We start from the raw sequence: 21,563 nt of genomic DNA on the forward strand, positions 1-21,563 counted from the left end.
AATTCTACTGTCATGGTATTTCACCCTTCCAAAGTTGAATAGTGCTTTGATAAGAAGCTGTGATGCTTTGTCACAGAAGACCATTTTGATAAAGAAAATGCCTCTTGTTAAATTTAACGAGGCAATGGTTTATTCAGGTACAGTATACATCCAATCTCCAGAGATCCTGTCTACATTTAGCAAGTTTTCTAATAACTAGTGAATTAGTTTTATTTACATAAGGCAGCTAATTTGCCCTATGTAAAATTTTCCTCATGAACAGCAAAAGACATATGCCTTGTTTGAAACAAGCAAACAAGAGAAAAGCTACCTCTGCTGAATTTGTAGTGTCTAATCTGAAGTCAGAGGCAAAACTATTGTTCCACAAAATCAGTGAAATAATAGGGTTTTTTTTAGGATAATCAGCATGTTTTCCCATTATCATTCCAGAAATGCATCATTTTAACTGGAACCTCAAAAATAAGAAAGGGTGTCAAAATCAGACATAAGCATTAAGATGGCAGTTATTGCTGAAAGTTTAGCTAAATTATAATGAAGCCTACATACAGGGATCAATCAAAATATTTTTTGTTTCCAAATGTTGCAACTATTGCTTTATTAAACTTATTATTTTAATGTCAAATGAACAGGCTCTTCTTTGACGTATGTGGTTACAATATGTTGTAAAAATCTCCCAAAACATAATGGCTAGTAATCTATGTAAGAAAAAAACTTACAATTGCACATCAGAAGAACACAATAGTTTATGCATTGTGTTTTGCAACTTCGTCCAAAGTAGAAGGCTGTACAGATATTCCGCTAATACAAAAAAGCTACATGAATGAAAAATCTGTATTGCAGAAAATTACTTGTGTGTACCATGCACTGTAACATGTAGAGGTATTTGTGGCTCTTCCAGAAAACAAATTTTTCATGTAGTGAATTTGGATGGGCACTTCCAAAAGCTGATGATTCTTGCTGGATTGTGTGAGGCAGAATTAAAGCTAAATCTTTCAAAAGGGCATAGTTTCACACCTAGACTAGCCAATTAGGGAAGAAAATTAATGAAACAGAAGTACCCGCTTGGCTCTAAAAGTGCCTTTCATATCTTTCTGGTCTCAGAAGACATGAAGGGTCTCTGCATGTGAAGAAAGGTCAAAACCTGTTCTGTTTGCTTGGTGTCAGGATTAGCTTTGTGACTCACGCTTTCAGAGTACATCACAAGAGCAGCTGCACTAAAAAATACAAACCTTGGAGATGTAATCTTTCTTCCAAGATGTACTTCTGAAATAGATTTTCAGCTGTGTTGAACCTAATAAACCCTATTATAGATGCCATTTTCCTAGCTATATTTCCATTAAATGCTATAAAGAGAAATGCAAAGTAGAATGCCAGTTCATTACTATTTAATTCATTTAATTCATAAGGAGCTGAAAGCAATTACTGGAATGGAAATTAAAGTGTGTATTTTTACTACATTCTAATAAACAGAATGAACTTTTCATTTAATAACTCTGCAGTTTATAGCTCTGCCCTGCCTTGACCTTATGGTACAAAAGGAAATCCCTTCTTCACCACCTTCCCCACCCAAGATTTTTTGCCAGAATGACTCTTGGCTTATGCTGGGTGAGGCTGTAGAAGTAAGAGGGCTGGATGGGAGTTAAAACAGGAAGGCTGGAGCAGAGCTTTTTCAGCGGGAGCTCAACCATCCTGCAGCAGTCCAGTGTGTCTGTCAGAACTAGGATGCAAATTAGTAACAGAAGGCACAACTTTGTTTTCCTCTGCTTTTCAACAGGGTTGGTGGCCAGCCTATAAATGGATAAACGTTACTTCCTTAACAAGTTCAAAAAAAATCCAAGGCCTCTCAAGGTGCATAAATAAAAAGAATACATTACTCTCTTTGGCCAAATACTGTTAAAAACTGGAGCATTTTACCACACTTTTGTCTCAGCAATAAGTAAAAAGGTCAGCCCCACTACTGGAGAGCCTTCTAGACAGCTGCAGACATGTCAAACTGCATCTTACTTAGTGGTTTGCTTGACCTTTCCAGTAGTCCTGAATATTTAAAAAGTCAGGTCAGTAAAACATTACCCAGGCACTCTTTTAAACTTTTTGGCCAGAAAAGCTGCATCTACATCAAGGCTCGCCTAGCATACCTGTTGTAGTGCTAAATACGTCCTGATTTTCTCAAATGTAACATTCCTGCTTCTTATCCTACATTTTTTCTTATACTTCCTTCATGCATAACAGATAGTTACCGCTCCTGCAATCTTTCTTAGGACAAACTCCCACTGTAAGCTATGACTGTCCTATTTGAGCAATTTTAAGCAACCAGAGGAATTGTACAAATCTTTATGTTGAGCTTTTAGTATCAGACCTCACACTTGGTGCTTATCTGCATGTGATTTTTGGACTGAAATTTGGGATTATTTGTGCTAAGGTCCTTTCTCAACAGCCAAATTAAATCTCTCTTGCGTAAGTAGTGAAATTGAAAGGTTTTAAATACAATCAGTTTTCACTGATGGCATTTTATTTGCTAATTTTTATACATTAAAAATGTACACATTGATACAGGATCGAGATTCTCAGACAGTAGGTTTAAGGGTATTTCAAACTGGCATAAGCCTTTACTGCTGCTGAAAGAAATAAATAGTCCTGCTGCCTTGTCATCGTCAGCTGTTTCTTCCAGCCTTTGAGATGTCTCTTCTGCACTGAGCTTATTGTGAGGCTTAGCAGTGAAAACAGTCAGGGAACTGGCCATATTAAAGCTGGTTAGCAAAAAAAAAACCAAACAACAAAACAAAACACAACATTTTAGCCCAGGTCACTCAATGTGTTACTGAAGATACAGCAGAAACCTCAGTCTTCATTTGAGCTGAAGTATGAGTTTTAGTTGCCTCATATTCCGTCTGCGACAGAGTCCTCCTTTCAGGAACAAGAAAGTTGCCAACATAAAATCCAGACCTTCAAACACAGGAGGATTGCTTCTGTGGTTCCTTATAAAAGATCCTGTTCCTTTTATGTGGCCTTGTATGAATGAGTCTTTGAAGAGGAATATGCAGGTGAATCATAGGGCAAGGGACAATGAGCAGAACAGTATGGTGTAGCAAGCCTAATGAGCAGTGCCTGCTCATCAAAAATAATTGCAGCCCTTGCCTGAAAAAAATAATGTGAAAAGTCAGAAACCAAAATGGGATTGAAGGTAGGATGCTCCTGCTGTGAATACAGAGTCTGCTGTTCTCAAAGTGGTGATGGTGGTATGATTTATGGTAGCAAAAAGGGTTTTCTTACAGGGAGAATTGAAAGAGAAAAATAGCAGTTGACCTCTATTACAGACAGAAGAAAGGTCTCCATATAATCTGACTTTGATAACATAAGGTGCTTTTTTTTTTTTTTTTTGATAAGAGATATAAAAACCTGGGATCTCCATACAAATCTACCAGCCTTCACTACCACACTTCTTGACTGGTAAGGCGTTACAGAATAGTGAGGGAAGCACAAGATGCCACGCCCCTGTAACTTACGCAGTAGCATGAAGAACAGCAAGTTCTTAGTTTATGGAAATTCCCTGAAAAACACAACTTTAGAATGTTTAACTACTCATCTGTGCAGCAGAAAGTAAGCACAGCCACGTGAAATCTTACGGAACTTGAGGATGTCTGGGATCATCTCAAAGAGATGGCTGCTGGCAGGGAGCAGGCTGCAGTAGCAAAGAGACATGACTTTTTGAAGGAGAGTCCTGGCTAGCAGTATACTTCCCGAAACAAAAGGGTTTGAGACAGCCTTGCTCTGAGTGACCTGCTGTCCCAGGTCATACAGCCTTATGCAGCGGATAGGCCTTACCGGTGAGTGATCTGCCGGTGCAAGCACACGAAGTCGGCCTTACACCCGAACACGCAGCCTGACGCTCTGCGCGTATTACAGCAGTCGCCAACACTCATGCACCCGCCGCGCTGTGACACATCGAAAAGGCAACACCGCCACGTCCCCCTGCGCGCTCAGGTGCAGGCGGTGGGGATGCGGTAGGGGCGGGGGCTGGCGCTTCGGGGCTGGCGTGTCAGGGCTGCAGGCAAAAGCGAGCGAGGTGGAAGATCCCGAGGGCAGACGATCGGTGAGCGGACTGCAGCAGCGCTGTGGGAATAGCGCACGTGCTGCCCCAGTGCCAGCGGTACAGGCCCGAGTCACGGGCAGGAGGAATGTCACCTCCCGGTGACCGCCAAGCCCCTCACTGTTAACAGGGAGGGGAAAAACCGGCGTCCCTTCTCTCACCCGAGCACGGCGCAGCCGCCCCGGCCCGCTCCCTGGCAGCGCCCCTCCTCCCTCGCACGACCCCGCCCGGGCCAGCCCTCAGGCCGCCGCGCCCCGCCGCCCCGCCTCACCCCACCGGCCCCGCGGCACGGTGCCAAACACCGCCTGCCCCGCGGCAACGGGAGCTCCGCCCCGCCCCGCCCAGCGGCCGCCAGGGGCGGGGCTTCTCCCCAGTGGGGCGGGGCCGTCCGTCCGGCTCCCGGGCTGGCCGCGGCGGCGGGCGGAGGGGCGGGCCGGGAGGTGGCACCGTGAGGTCATAAATGACGCGGCGCTCCCGGAACTGCCCCGGAACGGGGGGAACGGCGGCCGAGGAGGGGGCCTCCAGCCGCTGCGGTCGGTAGCTTGGCGGAGCCGCCCCGCCGTCCCCCGCCCGCCGCTCTCACCGCCTCTGCCCTCGGCCGCCGCCGCCCCCCGTTCTCTGTCCCCAGCCCGACCGCCGGGCAGTGCCGGCCGGGGCCATGTCGCTCTTCCAGTCCGCCCTAGACTTCCTTGCGGGCCCCGGCTCCCTGGGGGCCGCCAGCCGCGACCAGAACGATTTCGTGGGGCAGACGGTGGAGATGGGCGACATGAAGCTGCGCATCAAGCGGGTCATCGCGGAGGGTAAGAGGGGCGGCGGCGGCAGGCCGCGCCCGGGCCGGGCGGGGCGGGGCTGGTCTGGGCTTCCCCGCGGGCCCCGGGGCTCCCTCTCCCCTTTACGGCGTGCTCCCTTCCCTGGCCGGGAGGGCTTCCTTCTCGGCGGGCCGCGCCGTGCCGGGGCAGGCCTTGCCGGGGCGAACGGGCGGCGGTGCCCCTCCGGCCGCGGCCGGCGGCTTCCTGCTGCGCGGACACCCGGCCGCTCCGAGGGGCTTGTTGCCTCCGTGTTGCTGCCTTCGTTAGGGGCCGCGGGTGCTCTGAGTTAGTGTAAGTGCCGCGAAAGGTGTTGGGCGAGGCGCAGTTGTGGGAGCGGTACTTGCTGCTGTTGTCAGCCCCCTTCAGGAGTGCCCATAGAGAGCCAGTGTGCTGTGTGGCAACTCCTCCGCATTCTTTGTGATTTAGAATACTTCCACCACGTAACACAACTAGCAAAGGAGTTATAATCTACCTGGGACCTCGTAGAAGTTGGAAAATGCAATAAATACTTGCATATATATTTTAAAAAAAGACAATGTGTAGTATTATGCCAAAGATGGAAGTTTGCCTGTGCCGTTTTGGATTGTTTGGAAAACTGTGAAATGCAGGAAAATATGTAAGCTTTACACACAAATGTCAGGAGGATGGTTTCATTCTGTATATAGGCTTTGCTGGAGTACAGCAATTAAATGTATGGCAGGGTTACGTCTGGGCAGTTTTCAGTTTCAGGGAATTTTTGGGTAGGATTTTGGCACCCCACTTACTAGTCTGTTTTCAAGTGTGTGCTATGATATGTGCAGATTACTTAGAAACTAGCAGAAATTTGGATCTTGTTTGCTTGTAGTCAGAGAAATTGCTTCATTTCTTCAAGCAGAAGAGATATTGAAAGCTAGTCTCAAAAGATTAAAATGTGAGTTTGTCCATATTAATGCAGTTACGTAATTCATTAACTTTGTACAGGTGGTTGAAGTTGAAGTTAGTTAGGTTAAATACCCTAAAGCTCAATTCAGCTCATTTTCATTAATGATGTTATTTTCTGTAGTTGCTTCTTGTAATTGTCTTGTATTTAAGTACTTTTATAAATATTTATAGATTTTTTTTCTGAGTAGTTTTTTTATTGAAGTCTTAGTGACCAGCATGGAAAAAAATTTCATTCTTCAAAGTTACCTACTTTAGTTAAACTTAGAAGATTTGCCTATAAAACAACAGGACATTGGTCTTCACCACTGTTTTATCTTCTTAAGGACAAATGAGTTGTTACTTTAATGCTTAAGCACTTTTGACATATGATCTCAAACAAAACCTGGCAGCTTTTTAACTAGTAAGTTGCATTTAAAACAATACTAAATGTCAAGTCCTATTCTGCCTTCAGCTTTGGCTTACAGCTTCTTTACAAAAGATCCAGTCAGAGTAGATTGAAATGTAAGCAGTCAATAGGATGTGACTGCAAGGTGAATGCTAAACAAACCGGTGGGTGCTGCTGGTACTGTGACCTTCCTGCCAGGAGTGACCACAGCAGTTTCCACAGAACAACAAAGGAAAGAATGGGAAGCTGCGTTTGAGACATATCTGCTGTTTAGTTCTTGGTTCTGAAACAAGTATAGCTTACTTTACTTTGGCAGCAGCTTGCTGTCTCCCAAGGTCTGACACACGTTTTCTAAAATGTCAGGGGAAAAATGCCAGGTTAGATGGTTTAAAGTAAATGGGGACGTGCTTTAAGTCTAATGTTCTCAAGAATTTGTCTGTAACCACCACTTCATGTTCCATGTGTGTCTCAGTATTATGACTTTATTTCACGCCATTTTCTCTGTATTTCGCTAACTGAAATTGGGCCTAACTGCTCACTTTTACATAGCTACGCTAAAACAAACTATATCCTTATTGCTGTGTACAGCTACCTGACAGGAGGTTGTCGCGAGGCAGGTGTCTCTCTCTTCTCCTGGGTAGCAAGTGATAAGATGAGAAGAAACGGCCTCGAGTTGTGCCAGGGGAGGTTTAGATTGCATATCAGAAAAAATTTCTTTATGGGAAGGGTTATCAAGCACTGGAACAGGCTGCCCGGGGAAGTGGTGGAGTCACCATCCCTGGAGATATTTAAAAGATGAGTAGATGTGGTGCTTAAGGACCTGGTTTAGTGGTGGACTTGGTAGTGTTAGGTTTTGGACTTGATGATCTTAAAGGTCCTTTCCAACCAAAACAATTCTATGATTCTATATTCAGTATAAATATAAAATTTAGAAGTCCCAGCCTTACCTGTTGTCTTCAAATATGAATTTGGAATGTTTGTCTTTTATTTTGTTGCTGAAATTGAATTTAAGCTCTGAACCTGTGTTTGACACCTTCTGATTCACGCTTATGTAACGGTGGGTTACAAGCATTCCCTTTGGTACTTACAAATACAGAATCTGTTTTTCTTTTAAATGAGTCCTTTCATGCCAAATTTTCTACTAGAAAGTCAAGTGCTACCTTCTGAATTTAAATTTTAAATCCATGGTGAACTGTGTGTGATATGCCAATGCAGAGAGTTAGCCTTTTCTGTAAGATCATATGGTCTGCTTTGTTTTTAATTTGTTTGCGCAGAGTCTGTGGATTAACATTACACAGTATCATGTGGCAGTGTAAGTTCAGTTGTTCTTGCACCCTGCAACTCTTTCCAGCTCTGTAGTATGCTGCCCGTCTGTGTTGGTGCCAGGCTGGGGGTAGGACTGGGCTAACTGAAAATGTGGTGTGTTGCTACAGGAAGCTGAGGGCAACCCGTGGGGGACGGGCTGCCGAAGAACTGTAGCACTGATACTACCTCCAAATGCATGAACAGACTAAGTGTGTCACAGGATGGACTGAGTGCTCCTAGAATATGGTCTCCTGTATTTTATACTTGGGTTAACTTGCAGTTAAGAAATTTTAGAGGAAGTGTGTTGGGGCCCTTACATGTAATCCCTACTTGCCCTTCATATGATGCTGGCTTCAGCAGGTGTCATGGTTCTTTTGAGTCTTCCAGCTCAGTGCACAGACTGCCACACAGTTCTACTTCAGTAAAATAGTAATTGGTTGCATACCTAATTAGTAAATATCAGTGAATGCAACTATCTCACACTGTTTTGTGACAGAGGGCACTCTCTTGTATGGCCATAAGTCACTTGCCAGTCTGAATATTCTGTACTTGTCTCCATCACGATGTGGGTGTCTGCTCTCACCAGGGTGTCTGCGTACATGTAGTCCAGCTACATGTGATAGGAGTTCTCCAAATGCTTACTGACATGTTTGGTTTTTTAGGGTTAGGTGAGGATGGCCTGAACTGTTGTCTCTGTCAGATCCCTTGGTGTTCATGTGGACAGTATGTGCATTTTTATGCTGATTTTTCTTCAGTTGGCATCCTGGAGTGTCCTTCCCCTCTGTTCAGGAATGTCAAGCTTCCTGTATCAATCTGTACCAGATAGTTGAGGGGCTGAGATGGTCCTTACTGATTCAATGATCAGTGTAGCCTGCACATTTGACCTTGGGGGAGGGTGATGAGAGCAGGTGACCATAGCATGCTGAACAGTAGTTTTCAGAACCTTCTTGTTTCTTGCTCCCGAAAGCTGCTGTATTTGCACAAAACAACCTCACAAATTTGTTTTTTAAATGCTAGACACTGCTGGCTTTCATTTCTGCTTGTGTTGGACAAAGCATCTATTCTGATAGACCTTATGCTTGTTTACCTGCTAATGGTGACACTTAAAAGATGATGGATGAGTAAATATGGGAAATTGCTTGATCTCCACCCATACTGTGAAAGGAACAGAACCTGGTCACTGGGCTGTCAGAGTATTCATTGAGACTGCTCATGCCAAAGGTTGTCAATGAATTACGGAAACTCATTACTCAATTCTGTCTAGTAATGCTACTCCAAAGAGAGGCTAAATTGATAGGAGAATAGCATGTCCCATGATATGCACTGTCAAATTCCGAAATGACAAAGAAAGTTGAATTTTTTGAGAAGTGTAAATTGCACAGTTGTAATAGCTTTGGTAGCTAGCTAATTGAAGAGAGGCCTGTTTGCTGTGTGCTGAATGAACGTTTAATAAAGTGTTGCTACCTTTTGGAGCACAAATGAAAGGCAGGATGATAATTTAATAGCTAAATAAGATACTGACAAAACTGCTTATGTACTTAAAAATTATTCAGTCTTTAAATATATTTCTTGAAAGTTTCCATTGAGCCTTTTTTGTAAAAGCAGTCAGCTGTTGCAATGATGGGATAGCAAAAACAGTTACAGCAGTTGATAAATTTCATGACTCTTGTTGACAAAGTAAAAATAGAATATGTAAAAATAGAATATATACAAAAATAGAGAACCTCTATTCTAGAGAACCTTCTATGAAAATAGGGAACTTCTTTATCTTTATGGTGATCCATGGAAAAAAACCTAGTACTTTTCAGTCTCTTATAAGGTTGAAAGGATAAAGGAATCTTTTGCAAGTTTTATGTTAAGTGTTTGCTTAGATTAAGTAATGTTTTTAGGGGTTTTTAGTGTGCTAAAAATCACTTAACTTCCCTAGTAGTTCCTCCTGCCACTCAATGCGTAATGCAATATCCCTACAAATGTTCCACTGCCAGTGAGACTTTATTTTGCTTCTTGAGTACTGCTGTTGAGTTTTGTATGTTGGATAGTAAATATGAAATGATCAATAAGTGTCCTATTTTAGCTTTATTAAATTTTCTAGAAGAGAGATCATACAAACAGAAAAAGAATCTTTTAAAAATTTAGAATATTTCTCTCCTGGTAAGCTGTTAAGTGAGAGAAACCAGATAGAAATATTCTTCTATTAGTCCTTTCAATGACGTATTTTGAAACACTTCGTATTTGTGATAACGATGCTAAAGATAATTGCATCATGAAAATCACTTTGTACCATAATTAGCTTTCATCTTTTTCAACAACTAACTTGATAGACTGATTAACTTTTGAATATGCTATGGTTTTCTCTTTAGTTCTTGAGTGTGTAATTCCTGTTCTGTGAAGTATAGGCTAAGTCTTTGATTTTCTGTTAAATGGGGTAGTGGTAGCTTGGTTCAACTTAAAGAATTTGTATAAAACAATTCAGGGTCTTGTCAGTGGAAAGCAGTGTTGCCATGGAATGAGAAACACTTGTCCTTCAGAGTGTATTGAGAAGCGCATTGCCTGCTCATATATGCTAACTACAATGTGTATGAAACTTGTTTGTGTCACTGCTTTAGCCAGATACTCTTTGGCCTGACAAATATGCAGCAAAAGCTGAGAATAAGTGATGAAATTAGTGTTTCAGTGTGTATGAAGGTCTCCTGCAGAAGAATGGGGGAGTTGATATCTTCAAGTGAACAGTCAAATGAAGATGGATATTTCACTATTCATGTTGATACCCTAGCGAGCAGATGATTGAGGTGCTTGCTAGCTTTTCAAGTATCAGTTATATCTCATGAAGCAGATTGACTTCTTTATGCTGATTTATGTATGGGATAGCTGAGAGAAGTTCCAGAAAACTTCTTTTCAGACAGTGCAGAGGTAGTAGACAAAGCAGCTGAACTTCTGTGCCATTTCAGCATCACTTTCCTTGAGACTTTGAATAAATTACAATTTTATAATGCACTCAGTCTATTTAGCTCTTGTTTTTTCTTGCAGATATTGGGTTTTCCTTCCCACAGTATTGTTTTATTTGTTCTTGTCCCTTGGGTTAGAAAGAACCACTCTGACAATAGAGATGGATTTTTCTTCTTACTGTGGAGGTTAGGACTGTGACTTTCATTTCCTTCACCATCAAGTCTTTAAGGCTTTTTGGTATGAGTTAATGTTAATACTAGTCCTTTATTCTTTTTTAATAGAGAATTTTCCTCTCAATACAACAGTATTTTGCAAATAAGACGAAACAAATCTTTGTGATGTGGCACTTTATCCAGTTGTGCTGCCATTAGAATGAAGTTCCAGTGGTTAGGGTTGATTTTCTGTATGCTGAAAAAAGCCAATGAGAATCAGGATTGAGATATATATATAGAGGGAAAATCCCTGAAATCACTTTTTTAAAAAAAATATATCTGGGTTAAAAAAGAAATGTTACTTCTGGTTCCTCTTTGCTTAACCATCCATGTACACTGCACAACTTTCTAATGCTTTTGTTGCTTGTTTTACATATGAGGCTGAACAATTGTGAATAAACCAGGTGTATGGTTTTGTAAAAAGCAGAGAACAAGCAAGTTCTGTAGCACACATTTAACAACCATTCTTCATGTGTATGAATTGCTTAAGCTTCCTTTGAGCAGCAAGCATGGGCAAAAAAGTAAGACCATGGAAGAGGAGAAACATAATAACAAAAAATATGCATTTTTTAAATTGTTTGATCTCAGTCTAAAACTTTTAGCATGAAGAAAGGATTATTCCTTAGAAAGGTAACAATAGGCTACAAACCTTAATTTTTTCAAAGTTTAAAAAGCTGTCATGAGTTGAAGCTGTGTAGATGGCTTGTTATAAGCTACATTCTGATGAAGTGAAACTTGTCTGTCATTGAAGTATAAAAAAAAATTCTGGTTTAGACTACAAGGCTCCTTCAATATTTTGAATGTGAACAGGCAGTATTACAGTTTACCAGGCTTATAGATACTTATAGATAGATATTGTCTCTGCAACTCCTGGATTCACGGGATGGTGGTAATGTAATTAAATGCTGATTTTTGGATGAATATAATTGATAACACTCTGGGCAGCAGAGGCACAATGAATGCTTAATGGTCACATTTCTGTGAGCATTGTTAGTTTGATTTGCTGACAGATGCTTGGAATTACTATGAAGGGAGGAGAGCTCACATCAAGTCAAAGTGAAGTTGCAGCAGCCTGTGATGTAAGGGATGAACTGACAGTTACTCTACAAACCATGTATGAGGCAGACTTCTCAGAAGTGGGGAAGAAGACAATCTCTAAACAAGAGCTGAAGCACCTTGGCTTAGCAGCTTCCCGGTTCACATTCCCTTCCCTGTAGATGTGGAGAAGTTTTTCAACATGAAGCAGAACAGTGCTGGTTTTTTAAGGCTGGTGTTTCTTGCGTATAGGAGTTCCCACTTGCAGGGGAGCTCTGAAAGTTTCAAGGAGTTCTACCTCTCCACTTGTCAAGGTTATGGGAAAAAGTTCAGATCTTTGAGTTTGAGCCATGCTTAATTTTTGAAGCAGTTTCTTCTTGTTATTAGGACTTTGCAATTGACACAAATGCATGACTGGACTTAAAAAAATATGCTTATCAATGCTTGGCAACAATGACAAAACATCCTTTCTGTTTTGACTAAGGATGATGCTTGTACTCTGATGGAAAAGAATCTGCTTTCAGGGAAGATACACTGTAATTTGTAGTCCAGGCTAGAATTACCATGTTTCAGTCAAGTTATAATAGAAACATGAGCAACTCAAAATTGATATGGAAACAAATTTGGTCAGTATTTGGGAGGGGAGGCAGACAAGTCATATCAAGTAGTTATAAACAGGAAGTTATTCACACCATCCTGTTCTTATGACTGGTTAAGTGTGTAATGAAACAAGGCATTACAGTAGCAAGCAGTTTTATGTTGTGGTTGATGTCCCTATTTTGGTGCTTCACTAGCTGACAAGCAGGAAAACTGTCGTTTCACTGAAACAGTTTTTCTGAAAAAATCAGTGAAGATGGGAAAAACAGGGACGGGATAAAAAAAAATCACATTGGTTTTAAATCCAATGTGATTTATAGTGCAGTGAATTTATTTAATATTACGTGATGCCTAGGTTTAAGTTGAGGGAGAAGGCAAATCTCTTTAGAAGATCCTTTCTTTTCTAACAATCTTTCTAAGAGGATGATGAAGTACTGACAGGAACAGTGCCTGTGGGCTGTGGTGGTGTAAGGATGAGTGCAGAGTGTTCACTATTAAAGCAAGTGAGGTGGGGTTAGTTCCCAGTGCAAAGGAAGTCATCAGATGGTCTCAGTGTGGGCCAGGAAGGTGAGGCTGGTAAGGTTTGTGCTTTAATGTGTTTCTCTGGGTCTGCTATGGGGCAAGACTGATTCCAGCACTGACTGTTGAACTTTGGCTACTCCATGAGTTGGTGTGGTCTCTATGGTGAACCTCTTATGTATAAGTTTGTGTCTACAGAAAAGAAAGAAAACCAGTTTTCTTCTGCCATAATTTCTGTGGCAGAAAATAATAATCTGAGACCATTTTTGAGAGCTTGGGCTGTGTTCTGGAAGTGGCACTATGAAATGCTTCAGCAGTGAAAATCTTGTCTCTCAGGGCAAGAGCTTTGATGGATGTGTACATGTATACACACTGGTAACCTGTATGGTGAAATACTAAGATGATTTTGCTGATATAAAAGGCTTCAGAAAACTGACTTAAAACCACCTACAGATATTTACATGAGTGGAAATAACAAGTGGAAACAAAATAAATAAACCAAATAAAACTACATTCTTTCTACACCCCTAGGAAAGAAACCAAAGTGGTCCTTCTACTCTTAACTTTCATTTCCTCATTTGCCTCAGTTGGGTCTACTATACAGGTGTTTGTTCATACAGGTATGTTGATGTAGGAGGGTGATCCTTGGCTGGCATGGCTGTGTTGACTGTCCAATCGTTGGTGTGGTTATAGTTAAACAGGTGAAACTGCTTTTTTTTTCATTTTTTGCAAATTATATTGCAAACTACATTGGTCAGAGGGCCTGGAGTAAATTGTTATGGCAAAGGAGAACTTTTGCCGTAAAGTTGTCCCTATTCAGGCCTATATTAAAACTGTTCTAATAGACTAGCTCTCCAAGGAAGGCAGTATTAAACCCTAAATGAAACTGTTTTTAATAATGAAGCAGTAGGACTAATTTTGCCTTTTGTGAAAGAATTGTTCTCACCAATGACAGATGGCTTTAAAAAAAGTAAATTAGAAGTACCTTCACAACTTACTGTATGTTTGGTATAGTGTACCTTACCTCCTTTGATATCCCGGAAAATCCATAGATTTAAAACTGCTATCAGCTGCAGTGCTGCAGTAGTAGTGAACTAATCACCACCTGGAATGAGGAGTGTTGTGTGAAACTGAATTGTGTTCAGGTGAAACAGTGAAATGATAATGAGAAACTACATAAAACTGATGTTTGGACAGTGGCATAGTTGTAAAGGATGAGGTTAGAGGCCATAGCAGGAAATTCGCTATAAAATGGGTGCAGTGAAGCAGGAATTCAATCAGACATGATACCACTGGCTTTTGTTCGGAGTTCTGAAAAGTTTAATTAACTGAACGATTTATTTAGCATTTCAGTACTTGTTTTTAAGGTGCGATCACTGAAGTAAAAGTGCATCTTTAAGCTACTTGTGTGCTCTCAAGCTATCACTATTTTAATGCGGTTTCTCCCTTCAGCTTATTATTCTAATACCTCTCCATAAATTGTGAGATCCTACTGTGTAACTATTGCTAGGAGCTCTGATAAGCTATGCCACCATTGAAAGGCCTCAAAGAAGACTCCCTTCATTACTGTTCCTTTTGTTAACCCATGCTATGAAAATGTAGTAATTAAACCAAGTATTTTGCTAATACACAAGTTAAGTCTCACCAGCTTTAAATTTGACCTCGGCAAAATCTTGGTTTGGACACTTTGTATGCAGATTTTACCAGATTTCCAGATAGAGTTAATTATGCTTCACTTAAAAGCTGTGCTTTAAACTAAGCAGAGCTTGTATTAACTTCTGTTAATCACAAGAATTTCTCATTTTTAAGTGGCTTGCATTGCTCAAAATGTTCACGTGCACTGCTAGTCCAAAATGAACATTTATGATTTTCAATGAGTATTGAGACTTACAACCACTATATGTTTTGAAGTAGTTATGAAGCCGAATTTAAAATTTCTTGATATTCCTCGCTAGCAATTAAGAGGACAAAATAATTTTTTTTTGTTGGGAATGAGATTTATTTAAATGCAATAAAAATCACTTAAACTTCAGAAGCCTTTCTGAAGTGGTTGTAACATTGTGATTCTGAGTGTTAGAAAATCAGGCTTTTCCATCAAGAAATGAACTTGAGTAGTTTTCATAAATGTGGTGGAGTTCTAGGCACAAATGTCAAGATTATCTGTGAACTGAGAGAGAAAATTTCAGGGCAACTGTGAATGTGTCTAGAGTTTTGGGAGGATTGTATGATGATCAGCACTTCTGTGAAAATTTGAAATATATCTTTTTTGAAGACTTGCTATAATCTTTTTAGTTGGGTAAACTAATTTCTACTTTTACTCCTTTGTACTCTGTGTTAACAGGATTAAGCTTAGTGAATACATGCAACTTGGTCTGTATTGTAAGCATTTCTTATACGGAGGAAAAGCTTATAGGAAGGCTTATCAGACCACTTGGAAAGGTAGCAATGCTTCTAGGGGCCTTCTTCAGAGTTTGGATCAACTTGGTTAGTAATCAGATATATGCTTGAAAATGGTGGATTGAATTGATTTGATGAGTTAATTCTGCATAAGTGCTTTCACCTGTATAATTTCCAGGAGGGCATCTGATGCATTTGAGTGAAGCATAATTATATTTTGGAGTGCATATATGTAGGTGTGTGAACATTTGTATTTGTGAGGGACTAGCAGTTGTACGCTTGAAATGCGGGGTAGACTTGCCGCATTCCAGCCCTGATAGAACCCTTGACAGTGTACACAGCTGAGTTTGCAGAATAACTGTTCTGTAATCTGGGATGCCTCTGTCACCATTTTGCTCTTGAGCGCCTTCCAGAAAACAAACTGTGCAGTAATTTTGAGTACTAGAAATTTGTTCTGACCTGAAGCCTCTAATTTTGTAAATTGAAGCAGCAGCTGGCAGGGTTATTAGAATAAAATCAAAGAAATATTTATTAAGATTAATGTAAAGACTTTCTTCTGTAGGGCTAGCAGTGCCTTCACTGTGTAAGAAGATCTGTGGGATCTGTGTAGGACAAAGACATGGAGGCAGTAGCTCCGTGGTACAGTGCCTGGTGTACACTAGTGTAGGGGTGTGAGCTCAGTGGGCTTTGAAACCTGGGACATGCCTCTGTATGTGAATAGGGAACTGGTTGGAATGAACAGTCAAAAACCATGGTTTACCAGCACCCAGTTTCAGTGGAAGGATGACTCACAGATTATCTTGCTTGTTTCACCAGCTCTATGAAATCCATAAGCAGTAGTCATAACTCATCAGCACTGTCCAGAATCATGTTTCTCTTGCATATATTCTTGTTCAGAAAGGAGCAAAGTGTCTTTAAGATGGTGATAAATGTGGATTTCATTCTGTTTCCAGCCCCTGTCCCATCAGTGTCCAAAATACTGATTGTAGTTGCTGATCAGAACAGTTGCTCTGGGGGCTTTACAAAAGCTAAGGGAACTTTCTATTGTGGGAAGTACAGAACCTGATTTTACAGAACGAATCAAAGTAAATAGATAAGCACAATGCATGCATGAGAAATGTATGGTGGGACTGAGCTGCAGTCATCACTGTCAAATTTGGTGTTCTCATTGATGCTTTAACTCTTCTATGGTGCACTAGTTACTCTTTCGCTTGCTGTTCTTGCAACTGGGATCTTGGTTTTGCTGGTTTTGAGTATAATTACCCTGTAGACCAAAAGCAAAGACAATATCCAGGAGCCAGTCACTTATTTGTTTCATGTTGTGAATGCTACTGGCAAAATAACAAGATGTGTGGGCAGTACCATTCAGGACTCCTGGAGAACACTGTGATGGTCAATTGCCACGTAAAACTTTAGAGAGTGCTTCTTGAAAAGCCTTGTATTTGACTGAACTGCACAAAGCAAATAACTGTGTTCACTTCAGCCTCATGTTAATATTCATTATCCACAGAGAAGATATTGGGTACTAATGTGACTGTACTGATTTGGATCCTGCATCTTTTAAAAAAAAAAAGTGCATTGTCAGCTTGTTTCTTGTATGTGATGGTTCATTCTTTAGTTACTGTATTCACTTTGCCTTTTTGACCAGTAAAATTTTGTAGTTCACTGACATCTTCTGTGCTTATTCTCCAAATTATTGCTAGAGAGAACATTGCTATGCAGTCAATGAAAACAGAATTTGTATTGAAGAAGTAGAAAGGCAAATCATTGAAGTTTGTCACTTTGGCTGTTACTCTACTAGAGATGCTCTGCAATAGACAGAGAGCATATATGCAACCACACTGTTGGTGTAACCACAAGGATGACATTCCCAGAAGAAATGGAAGCGATACCAGGATCTTTAAAATGGAGTAGAACTGTACGAATATGTTCTTTTGATACAGTTAGATTAACGTAACTAGCTATTGAGGAAACTGAGCAGACCTGTAACTTTTTCTGTGTCTTTTTTACTTTGTAGAAATTTGCACTGTGTTCTTGAGCAAATTGGTTGTGTTTGAAATTGATATTCTGACAAAAGGAGTTAGGAGGAAAATAATGTTGTATGGAATGACACATTGTAATTTAGTAACAGCACCACCCTTATTGGAAGTGTGTGCTTCAGTGCTTGAAAATGCTTTCTGCTTTTAATTGAAGCCTGAAGCATGGCAACTATCCTAAAAGTATGAGGAGGAGGTAATATTGGCTGTACCGAATCTTGGCTTTATAAGGACCTGCATTAAAAAAAATTGCTTCATAGGAAATCTGCATGTGCAGTCTAACAAACTGCAGGAAACTAACAAAGTCAGTGTGGTTCTGGCATAAAGATATGGTAAAAGACAGGAAGATAATGTTTTATGTCTTGTATATAGGTTACCCATAGTCTTGGCAAGTCACTGAAAAATATGTATACTTCTTACATTCAGAAAAGCATCTAAATTCATGTATTAGTCTGTTAGATTAAAAAAAAAAGGTTTGCCTGAATGTTGAAATTAAAATTGACTCAATATGCCTTCTTTTTGTAGGTGGTTTTGCTTTTGTCTATGAAGCTCAAGATCTTGGAAGTGGCAAAGATTATGCTTTAAAGGTAAAATGAATTTACTTCACTACAGGTTTACAAGATTTGTCTCTTTGCTTGGTGCTTTAGCACGACAGTTAATTATTGATGTATGCCACTGAACAAGTAATTTGGGGAAAATTCAGAATGATAAAGTGGTGTTTGTAGCACACTGTAACTGTATTTAAAACAGTCATTCCTGTTAGGACCCTGCGATTTATACTTGGATGCCAACAATGGGAGTTGCTCTAGTAGGTACTACTGCTGTTTGTCTTCATTTGGTCTAGAAATACATGACCCTGCACCAAGCATTTTTTTGTATGCATAAAAAGAATCTTTCCTACTTACCTGAAGTGAGGTACAGGAATGTTTTCATTCCTTAGAAGCAGATTTAGCCTACTGGTTAGCCTACCTTTTTACTTCCAGAGTAAGTTTCATCAATATTGAAAATAGTCCTCCACACTCTGACTCATTGATCAAACATTCAACCTAGCGCTTCTCAGAGGCACTCCTCTGGATTCTTGTTTTCTGAAGGCTTACAATAGTCATGTAGCAGCTGAAAAACTGAAGTATTATGGAAAGGACAATAAAGTGAAGTAATTTACTTGGTCATATTTTGCTGAAAAAAAAATCATGTCACTTGTGTTCACCACGAAAGGGCTTCATTTTTGGAGCAGGGATGTTCTGTGACTGTATCAGTACAAAGATACCTGTCTTGGAGACAAAGTGAAAGGGTAGTATTATGAGAGGTGGGAGAGATGGTATTACACCACCAGTAATTACTTGGTCTGTTTTTTCCCTTTTCATACCATATCCTATGATAAAACCAAACCATGTGGTATGTGTGTTTAAAATGTCATGTAGAAGTAGCCCCATTTAAAAATAACAGGTAAAAGGTGAACCATTACTGTACTTTGTCTGTTTTGTGAAGCTGGTACTTTTGTAGCAAGTGCTCAGGTTGATTCTAGTCAAATGTTGACTCCAAATCCAAGCGATATTGGAAATAGTAATGCTTGATTTTGTTGTTGATTACTCAGGTACCATTGAAAAAGATGGGCTACATAATTTGGAGAAGTTTTGGTTGGAGTGGGTTGAAGGTTGTTTCTAAAGATTTGAGGTGGAACATGAATCTTTCCTTGTCAGTGCACAATGCTGTAAGACAGTGGACTTCAGTGTTTTATGCAACAGAAAGCTGTCTGAGCACGCACTTTTGAGTGTCAAAGGTTATAACTGCTCAGTTATCACTATACTTGAACAGTACAGGTAGCTGGAAAACTAGGTGCTGTATTTATGACGGTATGTCCAAATATGTACTATAAGCCCACTTTGTTTACTGCCCCATCACAGTTCTTTGTGTTTTTGACTGTAGCTTATCCTTGAAATTCTGGAAAAAAAAACCAAAACAAACCAAACTCTGCACTGTTTTTAAGTTTTAATAACTATATCTTCTCAATTATTCTGTTTTCTGAAAGCGATTGTTGTCTAATGAAGAAGAAAAGAACAAAGCCATCATTCAAGAAGTTTGTTTTATGGTATCCTTTTCTGGAACATATTTTAATGTTTCAATTTAATGGCCTGATATCAAACATTTCTGAGAAATGGAGGACTGCTCTACAGATTCAGTTCTTTACAGGCCATACACTGCTTAAGAGGACTGACATTCTGAGGAAGGTCTGGGTTCCTGGTTTGTCGTGAATCTGGCATCGACATCTAGCAAGTTCAGTTCTTCAAAAATTGCAGGAATTTAATGTGTGCAGATAACTTTTGTAGATAGTGTAGACTTTGTCATTTACGTCATCTAGCAAGAAGCACAATTGTTATTTGGGCTTTCTTCTGACTATTCAGATCATACTTAGATCTTAAATGGACTTCCATCACATGCACTGGATTTGTTGCCTTTTTGACTACTCAAAACTTTGATTTTATTCCCAGTGTTTCCTAATTTCTGCTTTAAAAAGTAATACAGAATATTAAGGAAAGAATTTCAGTAGAATATGTGCATCAGAAACAAGAAGCATATATTTCTCTGTGTCATATCTGTCCTTTTCATCTTCAGTGATGTTAGATGGTAGGATATAATGTAAACCAAGTTAGTAAACTCTGTATTTGCTTCCTAGCATCTGCATAATGCCATCAGTTTGTTTGTAAGACTCGGTGAGTAGCTGTGGTATGCTGTTTTGTTTATCACGCTGAGTATTCAGCTTCATTTTGAGTTACCAGTCAAAACCACTGATCTTAATTTAAGCTACTCAAATACTTCTTTTTGTGATTACTGAAATGTTTGGCAAAATCTTATGCTAAACACAGTTCACTAGAAGTACAGTTGCAAAGAATGGACTATCATACCACTATACATTTTCTAGCAACTCTGACTACATCTTGCCAGGAATAAAGAACTGAATGTTCTTTGGATATTTTTCACAGCTCAGGCTCATTAAAGCATATGCACAACATGAACAAGGGTTAACTGTTGCTAACTTTCCAAGATATAACTGTGAAATGAAATTAATTCCTGCAGGTCTGAGTAAAAGGTTGTAAAGAGATGTGTAAGATATAAAATAGTACTTTGGATTCATTCTAATTTGGTAGATCCAACTTGCCCCTTTTTTAATAGCTTTGTAGTACTTAAGATATCTTTGCTTTTTTCTTTTCAGACTTGGTGAATGCATCTTGTAAATAGTGTGTGTTTGTCTCGTAGACTTGAGTCTTAGTATATGACCAAGGTGATGCACATCAGGGACAACACAAACGGGCATAATACAATGTAGCTTCCACTGGCAAGAGCTGAGATCACTTACATTTTACTCCCCTTTACATAATTCAAAAATGATACCTTGAATTTTTGAACTGAAAGTGAAGCATTACAAAGGCTTTAGGATGAAGAATTATTACTAATGGTAGGAGGATAAGTTACTTGTTTTTTTTAGGGCTTTTACTTGTTTTGAACTTTATTTTAATTACTTAAAATTAAAACATAACATACTTAATAGTTGCTTTGGAAAGACAGGTGTTGATACAATAGCCCTTTCTTAATCAGCCAGCTAAAGAAGCAGCTGATAATTAAAAAGTCTCTCTGGTAATTGTGCTAATGCCTTGCAATCATTGTCAAAAGACAAAAAGAAGTAACTAGGCCTGTTATGAAGTCCAGTCTCCTCAGAGCCTTAATCACAAGGACTTTTTTAATGCTTTATTTTGACTTTTTATTACCTTCAGTGGCTTCCCTTGAAGTCTTTTTTTTATCTGAGGCATGTATTTCCTTGTTGTGCTTAGTATTTTAATTGTAGCTAAAATGTTTTTTGTGGTTTTAAGCTAACATTTAAGCTAACATGCTGTATACAACAGTGTCAATAAACTTGGCAGTCATCTTCCTTGAACATGTTATCTCCAGAAAAAACTTTCAGGTCATCCCAACATTGTCCAGTTCTGCTCTGCTGCATCTATAGGAAAAGAGGAGTCAGACACGGGACAGGGAGAGTTTCTTCTGCTTACAGAGCTGTGTAAAGGTAAACTTTTCCCAGCAGTGCGTGTTGCTTCTGACAGCTCTTTTGCACAGGTTGCTTCACAGATTAGCAGCTTTGAAGACCTCTTAAAGATAGTGTAGTTCACTGAAGCTAGAGTTCAACCTCATCTTAAATATGGGACAATCATTAAGTTCTTTGTTTGAAACTAGTCAGAGGCAGGAAGAGAAAGAATAGTTCCTTAGAGTACCATTCATTTCCTTTGGCACTGCAGTCAGTGTGGATTTGCCATTTTCAGA

General features: G+C 39.9%; 1 protein-coding gene across 4 annotated transcripts in view; it reads left to right on the top strand.

Annotated features, from left to right (window-relative positions):
* The first annotated feature begins 4,607 nt into the window (after nucleotides 1-4,607).
* Nucleotides 4,608-21,563, top strand: part of GAK (cyclin G associated kinase) — an 86,055-nt gene continuing 69,099 nt past the window's right edge. For 2 of the 4 annotated variants that reach the window (XM_068422433.1, XM_068422434.1), the window contains exons 1-4: nucleotides 4,608-4,887; nucleotides 17,775-17,836; nucleotides 19,279-19,338; nucleotides 21,195-21,309. In XM_068422433.1, the coding sequence (XP_068278534.1) occupies nucleotides 4,746-4,887; nucleotides 17,775-17,836; nucleotides 19,279-19,338; nucleotides 21,195-21,309 (379 nt within the window). In that variant the 5' untranslated portion in view covers nucleotides 4,608-4,745. Of the gene's footprint in view, nucleotides 4,888-17,773; nucleotides 17,837-19,278; nucleotides 19,339-21,194; nucleotides 21,310-21,563 lie in introns of those variants that run through there. The other 2 variants (XM_068422435.1, XM_068422436.1) reach the window with 2 other exon arrangements.

This window comes from Nyctibius grandis, chromosome Z (genome assembly GCF_013368605.1).
Source record: "Nyctibius grandis isolate bNycGra1 chromosome Z, bNycGra1.pri, whole genome shotgun sequence".
Classification (NCBI taxonomy): domain Eukaryota; kingdom Metazoa; phylum Chordata; class Aves; order Nyctibiiformes; family Nyctibiidae; genus Nyctibius; species Nyctibius grandis.